This window comes from Lactuca virosa, chromosome 1, assembly GCF_052849685.1.
Source record: "Lactuca virosa cultivar CGN04683 chromosome 1, Lactuca_virosa_CGN04683_v6, whole genome shotgun sequence".
NCBI classification, from domain to species: Eukaryota; Viridiplantae; Streptophyta; class Magnoliopsida; order Asterales; family Asteraceae; genus Lactuca; species Lactuca virosa.
Window position 1 is genome coordinate 127,400,355 of NC_136426.1, and position 10,407 is coordinate 127,410,761.

The 10,407-nt window shown below is 33.3% G+C and overlaps 1 protein-coding gene and 1 long non-coding RNA gene across 2 annotated transcripts; both read right to left on the minus strand.

Annotated features, from left to right (window-relative positions):
* Positions 1–209: 209 nt before the first annotated feature.
* On the minus strand, positions 210–1,212 carry LOC145106531 (uncharacterized). The gene is made up of 5 exons (XM_079043490.1): positions 1,118–1,212; positions 953–1,037; positions 728–863; positions 428–624; positions 210–331 (listed from the first exon to the last, which is right to left on the minus strand). The coding sequence occupies exons 2-5, from the start codon at positions 997–999 to the stop codon at positions 307–309; spliced, it is 405 nt and encodes a 134-aa protein (XP_078899616.1). The 5' UTR covers positions 1,000–1,037; positions 1,118–1,212; the 3' UTR covers positions 210–306.
* Positions 1,213–1,347: 135 nt separating this feature from the next.
* Positions 1,348–3,545, minus strand: LOC145106540 (uncharacterized). Its single transcript, XR_013707594.1, has 4 exons — positions 3,485–3,545; positions 1,862–2,019; positions 1,533–1,752; positions 1,348–1,447 (listed from the first exon to the last, which is right to left on the minus strand). It is a non-coding gene; the product is annotated as an uncharacterized LOC145106540 (long non-coding RNA).
* Positions 3,546–10,407: the final 6,862 nt, after the last annotated feature.

Consider the following 10,407-nt stretch of genomic DNA (forward strand, 5'->3'; position numbering starts at 1 on the left):
TTATTGGAGACGTTAAAACTATTAACATCTACTTTGAATGCCATCTTTTTATGCTCCAAACATTTAAGGTCATAAGGATACAATCTTGGATTATCCCCGGCTTGGAAAAAATGTGTTATATAATATTGTTATGGTTAAAAGCACATTAATATAAACAAAATCCAACAAATAATAGCAATCAATAAAACAAATATTATAATTATGTTATACCTGTTTAATTTTCTCTATGAGATCACTTGCGTGTTTTTTGACGAGTTTATAAGCATCTCTATCAAACAAAGTTAGTGTGATTGTTCCATAATCATCCTAGACACAAATAGGTACCTTATACCTATAAAAATTTCCCACATAAATAAATATTAAATATGTTTAATGGTTAATAATGTATTTAAGTTGTCGATTTGCAATTTTGTTAAATGTAAACAACCTTGGAACAGAAGATATTTCCTTTTTTATACACTTATCACTATAGCATTCATAAACCACACTTGCATCACCACTTTCTGGACCGCTGAACACATTCCTTGCATCTACTTTCTTTCCACGGTTTGTACATGCATCATAGTACCAATCAATATCTTGTCGAATCCCATAAATGGTCCCAACAATGATGAATTTCCCGACCTAAAAAATTATAGAATACAAAAAGATAACTAAAATCAATACAATTATAATATTCGTCAATTAGAAAATAAATGCTATTAAGATGACTAAATTCTTCACATACCTCTTGTGGTTCTAGCAAATCGACAACATTTTTAACATTATGATTGATCAAAAAGTCATCGTATTCAGAATATGATTGAGAGGTATCAACAGTCAAAGAAGAAGAAGGGTTTTGAAGTCCTCGTAGACCAACCAAGCTGTTTTTTATTAAGGAGATTAATTATTAAATTAGTAAAATTATTAAAAGAAACAAAAAAAACAATGAATTATTAAAATAGTTTGTTACCTATCTGTGAAGGTAACAATATCGGGGAGATCAGCATTTATGAACATCCGAGTGTGATCAAAATGACTGTTATCGGAAGGCAGTCCTAACGAAACAAAATAAAAGACTCAAAAGAATGATTAATATAAAAGCATAAAATAAGGTTGTTTTGTATAAAAAATGTACCATTATAGACATTAATTTATGCAAACTGCAATAGAACAATCACACGACCAACTTGTTTATGAGCTTCAACATAAGAAATCAATTGGTATGCAATATCTTCAAACAATGTCACGTTAACCTGCAAACCTCTACAAAAATAATAATGGTTAAATGAATATATAATACAAAAATAACACATGCAAAGTGTAAAGTAATGAATATAATATAAGAAATAATATAAGAAAAGATATGGTTACTCTAAGTTTCGAATCTGTAAAGGTAGTTTATGTCTGGATTTGTTGACATCACGAGAATCAAGCTTTCCTAATGAAACAACTTCACCAATAACATCTAGAAGTAGATAATACAATATGTCAAAATGATGTAAACTTAAAGAATTAAATATAATATAAAATCAAGAAGGGGGAAAATTTACCAATTAAGTCATTAGATGTAGTTGTTGCAGAGATAATTGTTTCAAACGAAACACAAGAAAATCCATGCAAGTTTAACTTGTCCTTTACATCACTTATTTTAAAACTGTATCTGTTAGGAGCAATAGTGGGGGATCAGATGTAAACAACTTGATCTTCTTTCAGTTTCGATTCCAACCTTTGAAAATCTCTTGGATAGACACTTGCTCGGATTTTAGTACACTATTCACATAGGTTAAGAATATTATATAATGTTAAACAGTTGTATTTTAATAAATAGAAATTGGTTAACAATGATTTTGAATAATGTTATTGGAATAGTAGATTTTACCATCTCATCCATCAATATCATCTCAATTGATTTGACTATAATGGGGTTAACATCTGAAATTGATCTCCATAGCCGGATGATAGACACTTTTAGTGTGTAATCATCTTTCATATTGTCCAAGTCTTTAATCAAAGTGATGTTTCTATCTGTCATTGTCACTATAACAGAAAGACACATACAATAATAAGAAGAACAATGGAAGAAAATTGCACACAGAAAATATAAACACACAAAAAACTACCATTATGTCCCTGGAGTACTAATAATATAAGAACAACAACCAAAAACTGAAATATAAAGTTATCTCGTTGGACTGATGAATGGGTAAAATAAGAGAAAAGGGATTAATGGTCATTCTTATTGACAGAAAATTACCATTATGTCCCTGGAGTAGTAATAATAAGAAGAACAATCACAAACTGAATTAATGCAATAAAGTATATTCAAACAAAGAAAATAAAACACAAACACAAACTCTATGTCCCTGTACAGAAAATTACCATTATGTCCCTGGACTATTAAAATAAAGCATATTCAAACAAATAAAATTAATGAAATTTAGGTTTCAAATAAGATGTTACTAAGGTCTAAGGACATATCTCGATTTTATAACTCATATGTATGAATCAAAATATTCCAAAGAAAACAATATAAAATATTGAAGATCTTGATAAGTAAATGAACAAGTAAATGAACAGGTGTTTTTCAGTAATTATTTCTTGTCTTTGTTGGAATCTGAAATTAGTCAGAAATGTTTAAGCTAACATAAAAAATTAAAATAAAGCATATTCAAACAAATAAAATTAATGAAATTTAGGTTTCAAATAAGATGTTAGTAAGGACATATCTCGATTTTATAACTCATATGTATGAATCAAAATATTCCAAGGAAAACAATATAAAATATTGAAGATCTTGATAAGTAAGTAATTATTTATTGTCTTTGTTGGAATCTGAAATTAGTCAGAAATGTTTAAGCTAACATATAAAATTAAAAATCACTCATGTTCATGAAGTAGTTTGTTTATATTCAAGTGACTTATGAAGGAGCTGGTGAAAAAGGGTATCACGGAGAAATGTTTCACGTTGGGAATGAAAAGAAAGAAACAGAATCAGTTATTCAACCATCATTTGTATGCTTTCCTTTATAATCTCTAGCAACTATCATTTGTTATTCAAAATCAGTTCTGGAAGAAGGGTACAATAGTCATTTATATATACTTCAGATAGTTTATTCAGCACTTAATGGGAACGAAAATTACCATTATGTCCCTGGACTACTAAAATAATGCATATTCAAACAAAGAAAATAAAAAACTGGAATATATGTAATATATTTCAAAAGAAACCACTGTATAAGTCCACTTGGCAAGTAAGACCCTTCTGTACTATTGAAAACGACAACATAGTTACCCGTTTAACTGATTTATTCAATGCTTTTCGGAAGGAACCAAAAGGATAGCCAACGACCTGTAGCCCTAAGAGACTGATGTATAAATATGCTTTGCAATTTGCAAATTGCAGAGCTAATTCTTACAGTTACATACAACTATTATATTGTATTACCAATCTTTATACTAAGCCAGGATTAAAAACAACAACATTCAAGATTGATGAGTGTACCAAACAGATTATGCAAAAGTCGGAGTATCTTCAGGCATACAAGTTGTTGGTCTTCTTTCCTGCGGAGCGTGGTATTTCGTAAAGGAACGATTATTCAATATGTATGAAGTTTATATAGAACAGAATATGATTAAAATGAGTAATTAAATCAAATTAATTGCAATTGATATCATACCATATATACAAAATCTGATACCATAATAACCTGCTATTAATCGGGTATTAATCGGGTATGTAACTTAAACAAGTACAGTTGTATTCTTTGAATATAATGAATTGATTTATTGAATAGAAGGTAAAACAAAACAGGGCGTGATTTATTGAATAGAAGGTGAAACAAAACAGGGGCAAAATTGGTATTTAACTTTGGCAGAATTGGGTGGTTTTGAAGGTTCAAGTGGCATAGTAGTTTTGTTTATTAGATAGGGAGATACACGAAATGGAAACCACACAAAAGTTATTAAAATATATTAATGATATAAGATAAACGATTACCAACCAACCATAAAAGTTGCATTATGACATCTTACTTTAATTGTACTTTATATTTGTATATGAGCATGAGTAATATGTGAGGATATGGATGTAAATTCTACAGCAATATATCAAGGCCAAAAGTAAAGTAAATATGTATATAAAACCTAACTTCAAGCTGCAAAACTATAAATACCCAGTATTTGTACAGAATAGAAAAAACACACAAAATAAATAAATAAATCATACCTTTTAAACAGGGAAATCGCGGCTGAATAACTTCATACCCAGTAGGAAAAACCATCGTCAACATTTCATCAACTAAATTCATCAAAAACAATATGATCATGTTGAAACCAACCGCCGGATGAAATATTTTAACCTCCATGAACATTAATCAGGGGCTTCAGTGACATAATTTGCAGAAAATGATTAAGAATCGAAAAAAGAGTCCTACAGAAATACAAAACATAAGCTTATTCAGTCGCTGACAAGCCGCGAGTGTACTATATAGCCCTAAACATGCTTAGGTCGAGAGAGGGTTAAGTAGTAATGTAATATGGGCTTGACCCATTTAGGGTTAAACAATACGAAATTACCATATGCCATATTCACCCTTCACAAATTGGAAAATTTTACCATATGCCAGGTCAATATAAAATGATAAAATCTATATTCTATGCTGTCAAAAAAAATGTTACATTTTTGGCTTTTTAATATTTTATTAATCTGAGTAATATAACTTTCGATAGACTAATTTAACACATTACTAGTTTTGTGGTTAATATCATGGTTGCCAATAGCTTCTATTTTTTTTTTTAATTATTAATATTTTAATTGTATTTAATAGATTGTAAATGTTTTTTTTTTATATTTTAGAGTAAATTACACGGATGGTCCCTGTAGTTTGGGGTAATTTGCGCAGTCGGTCCTTAACTTATTTTGTTAACTTGGATCTAACTTTTGTTTTTGTTGCGCACTTAGTCCCTTTTTCGCATGAAAAGACTATTTTGCCCTTTTCCACTTCGTTTCTTAATAAATTTTAATTATTCTTTATGATTTTAAATATTAAATAAATAAATAATGAAATATAACCATTGGTCTTGATGAAAAAGTCTCGATTCCAAAATCAAAATCAAAGATAAAATTCAAAACATGAAAATCCATATTCCAAAAGAAAATTCAAAACACTCTGATCTAGAAACGATTTCAATATCTTGATTCCAAAATCAAAAAACAAAGACGGAAATCAAAATCAAACATGATGAATCGACCATCGATCTACAAAACTCAAGTCAAAATCAAATGTGGGGTTTATCAAACGACCACGATTTCTGGAACACACCAATTTCATAATCGATTTTTGGTAGCGATGGAACCAATTCATGAGGTTTCTGAAATGATTTCCGAACAAGGGTTGAATAACTAGGGGAATGTAGCAATGGTGGTGTGTTGGCTGCGATTCATGTCATCAATAGCGGTGGCGGGTCCGATTCACGATGTTTTTGTGATGGTTGTTGTGCGCCAGTTTAATAGAATAGAAGGCAACGATGGTTGATCTGATCATGAGCTTCACAGTTGGTTGATGAACCCAGAAAACCTGCAACTTAACAAACCCACAAACACATTCCCTTTTACTCCCCACAATCACATCTCTTTATTGACAAAACGAAAGGTAGGGTTCCACCCTTCAAACCTTTATCTGATGTCGCCGAGATCCACTCACCCCACCTGCAATTTCTTTCTCACCTGAAATCATATCCGAGACCCGAGACCCACCTGTAATATTTTTCTTGCTGAAAATCAGATTCAAAACCAATTGCTTAATCTCACCTGGTTAATTAGATTTGTCACCATCAAATTCAACTTGAGTCACAGTTCACACACATGGATGAAGGAGGGATCTAACTTACACACAAAAGGAGGTATCTGATTTAACTAGAGGATAACGACGAGAAGGATGGTTCATGTGGATTTAACACCCCGTTCCCGAGTTTATCAAAAGAAAAGAAAAGAAGAGAAAGGAAAGGAAAACAAAATTTTCTTTTGTGTTCCCGAGTTGGAGAGAAGTGAAAGGAAAATTAATCATTTTCTTCTTTCCTTCCAAATCCTCCCAAATCGGAAGGAAAGATAGGAGGGAAAGTGATCCTTCCATTTCCCTCCACTTCTTTCCTTTAATGAAACTCGGGAACACCAATTTCTTTTATTTTCTTCTCATTTCCACCCATTTCCTTTCCTTTTCTCCCGTTAAGTTGAACTCGGGAACGGGTTGTAAGAGATGTATGATTTTAGTGGGGTGGGGAAAGGTCAAAAGGGTCTATGGGTTTTATTATTTTAATATTTAAAATCATAAAGAATAATTAATTTATTAAGAAACAAAGTGGTAAAGGGCAGAATAGTTTTTTCATACGAAAGAGGGACTAAGCACGCAACAAAAACAAAAGTTAGGGATGGTCGAAGTTAAAAAATAAGTTAGGGACCAACTACGTAAATTACCCCAAACCACAAGGCTCATTTGTGTAATTTACTCTATATTTTATTATATTATTAAACTCGAATTCATCCCACAGTGGATTGCTATCACTACAAGAAATCGTGTCATTGTCGGCGACATTTTTACCGGTGACAATGACTTTTAGCGGCGACTTAAGCTTAAGTCGCCGATAAAAGTGTCGCCGACGTTGCCTGGAAAACTATGATTTGCATCAAGCCATTTTACCAAACCTTGTCCATTCGATCAGTCTACGATCCAAGGGCTGGGGCCGTTCGTCTCGTTTAATCAATAGCGGCAACACTAATAGCGGTGACAATGTCGCCGCTAATAGTCGAAAAATAACCTGCAATTTTTTCCCTCTTTCGCGGTCGCCGATATTTCCTAATTGTCGCCACTATTTATCTATCGTCGCCACTATTAACCGTCGCCGGTATTACCTCCCCCAGATACAACACAACGTCGTTGTCTTCCTTCTCACTCTGTTACACTTCTTCTCCCGTTTTTCTCTCATTTTTGCTCCGATTTTCGACTGTTTCGGCCAAAAAAACCCAACGAAGGCCACTGTGAAGCTTCCACAAGCTACCCCACTGATATTACCGGCGACCGCTAGGACGACGAAGCTGTCTTCTCTGGCGACAAACGCTCAATTACGACGGCTGAGGTGCAATTCCATCCTCATTTCTTGTTTTCTTTCTCTTTTAATGTCTATTTTCAGGTTATTGTTGAGTTAATTGCAAAACAAATCATTAATTTTAGTTTTTTTAGTTGTTGGATTGACTACGACCACCACCACCCCTGCACTACCTTGTTGATTTCTTGCCACCATTGTTGATTTCCGACCACCACTGGTTCCTTTCTCCTTTAATTTTGATATTATTTCCAAATTTTGTGTATTTGTGTTTGTTATGTTAAAATTAGTCATATGTGTGTATATTTGGTAAATATCTATGTGTATTTGTATGGTGTATGTGAATATATGTATAATGTGTATTTGTATGTATGAAAACATGAACGTGGAATATTGTATGTGTGTATAGTGTATGTATATGTGTGTATAATATGTATGAAATGTGGATTCTATGTATGTATGAAATATGGATTGTAAGTAATGTGTATATTGCAATGATATAGTGGAAAAAGAGCAAATAAAGTAGGATGCTATTATTGATAATGATATTTAAAGTATATGGGTATTTGTATGTAATGTGGATTATATGTGTGTATAATGTGTATTTGTATGAATGAAAACATGACATTATGTATGTATATTTGATTTGTATGCAATGTGTATTTTTTTGTAGGATGCTATTATTGAAAATGCTATTATTGAGAATGCTATTATTGTAGGATACTATTGTTGAAAAAAAAAAAAAAGTAGGATGCTATTATTGAGAATGATATTTTTTGTGAAAAAAAACAATGTGCGTTGTAAAAAGACAAATAAAGTAGGATGATATTATAGTAGGATGCTATTATTGAAAAAAAAACAAATAAAGTAGGATGTTATTTTTAGTAAAAAATAATGTGGATTGTAAAAAAAATAACAAATAAAGTAAGATGCTATTATTGGCAAGGAAAACATAAAGTAAATCACTACAATAGAAAACAACAACATAATATAATTTTGTAAAATACAACCTTATAATTGAAAAAAAAAACAAAAAAATGTTATAAATAATAAAATTATAAAAAAAATACAATGCTCAAATAGAAAAAAAAAACAATATAATAGTTAAAGTACAACGTTGTTATAGAAAACTTAAAACAAAATCAATTACCATAAATAACATCAAAAATATACAAAAGTAAGATGATATAAATAACAAAAAAAATCTTCCAAATTCTATTCGTTTGTGTGTCTTCTTGTCGTTTTCTCTTTGCTCTTCTAGTGTGTGTGTGTGTGTATACACTTGGGAGCAAAGAGGAAATGTTGTCGATTTTTTTAAACATACAATCATGTAATGCGCGTTCACATATGAGATAAGGTATTCAAAAAATGGGTTTAGAAGCCTACCCTTATGAACACTCTATCTGTTTCCGAATTGTTGTCCCCGTTTTCAAGGGATACTATAACGTCCTAAAAATAAGACTAAAATTAATTTTTTTTTTTAAATTAAGAAAACCATTATCAAAAACAACAACATAGAAATCATGGTGAATCAAAGTGTATTAATAAACATCCAAGTACATCAGAGTAATATAAAGTGTGAAATAATGTGGTATGTGCACTGCAATCATTCTGGGCTCTTCCCCTTCGAACTAGAAGTACCTGAAAAATAAACTGAAAACCGTAAGCACAAAGCTTAGTGAGTTCCCCAACATACCACATACCATACATTATTTCTTTTAGGTCACCGTGTTAAACGCGTTTTGGACATCAAGTTGCCGGAAAGGCCAATGTTTTGTAACCGCAAGAGAGAGAACAACTCTGATGGTGGTGGATTTCACCACCGGGCTAAATGTCTCTGTGTAGTCAATTATCGGTTGTTGTTTGAAACCTTTTGCAACAAGACGCGTTTTTGTAGCGCTGAATCGTCCCATGTTGATCCTGCTTGATCTTGTAGACCCATTTGCAACCTAAAATATTGGAACTAGGAATACGAGGAACTATTGAGCAGGTGTCGTTCCGAAGTAGTGTCGAGTATTCATCAGCGGCTATACGCCAATGACAATCTTTGTTAGCCTCGGTAAAAATGGAGGGTTCTAGTGTAGTAGTGGTATGGAAGGCTGAGGGATCAAAGGGTTTGGTTTGTTTGGGATTTTGGCGAAGATGAGCGGGTCGGGGAGGACGAGTAGGGTTGGTTCGGGTGCTGTTGGGTTGGGTTTCAAGCTGTCGGGACTGTTTGGAGGGCTGTCGGGACTATTTGGAGGGCTGTCGGGACTGTTTGGAGGGTTGTCGGGACCGTTTTGAAGGCTATCGGGGCTGTTTTGAGGGCTAGTGGGATTGGTTTGAGGGCTGGTGGAACTGTTTTGGGGTTGGTTTTCGTTGTTTTGAGACGTGGCAAAGCGATCGAATGCGGAAATTTGATGTGAAGGGTTGGGTGCGTTGTGGCAACGCGAGTAGGTTTGAGTTGGAATGGTAATGGGTGTAGTGGGGATAGGTGTAGGAATAGGTGCGGATGTTGGATATGATGATATATAGGGTTTGATGATATGGTGGGTGAGGAGTTGGGTGATGGTGTAGAAAAGGGAAACGAATGTTCATTGAAGCGAACATGACGAGCAATGTAGATATGCTCGGATCGAGGGTCGAAGCATCAATAGCCGTGATGGAGAGTGCTATAGCCAAGAAAAATGCAAGAGATAGATCGAGAATCCATTTTATTGGAATTATACGATCGAAGATGAGGATAACATTGGCATCCGAAGACACGAAGGAAAGAGAAATCGGGTTTGTGTTTAAAGAGAATTTCAAACGGAGAGATGGTGGAGTTGGATCGAGATGGCATACGATTTATGAGATAGATTGCGGTTTTAAAGGCAAAGTGCCAAAAGTGCTGAGGAACATAAGATTGTGTCATGAGGGTGAGGCCGGTTTCGACAACGTGACTGTGACATCTTTCAACGATTTCGTTTTGTTCGCTAGTATGAGGGCACGAAAGACGGTGAATGACACCGATTGAGGAGAAAAAGGCGGATAGTTTCTGAAACTCTCCTCCCCAATCAGTTTGAACGGATTTGAGTTTAGTAGAGAATTGGCGTTCATCCATTTTTACAAAGTGTGTAAAAACATTGAAGACATCAAATTTACGTTTTAAAGGAAACAACCACAAGAATTGGGAAAAATGGTCAACACATAAAAGAAAATAAGAATGGCCATCAAAGGAGGGCACGGGTGCACGACCCCAAAAATCAAAAAAAACAAGGTCTAAAACATGAGTACTTTTATAAGAAGAAGATTGCAAATTAAGTTTAGAAGACTTGCTAATAGAACAAGCATTACAATGAAAATCAA

Bases quoted from the DNA above. Each gene is read 5' to 3' on its own strand.
- LOC145106531 (XM_079043490.1), bottom strand. From the start codon at position 999: ATGTTCATAAATGCTGATCTCCCCGATATTGTTACCTTCACAGATAG. The intron at 864-952 runs GTAACAAACTAT...AATAAAAAACAG, and splicing joins ATTGTTACCTTCACAGATAG to CTTGGTTGGTCTACGAGGAC. The intron at 625-727 runs GTATGTGAAGAA...ATAATTTTTTAG, and splicing joins ATTTGCTAGAACCACAAGAG to GTCGGGAAATTCATCATTGT.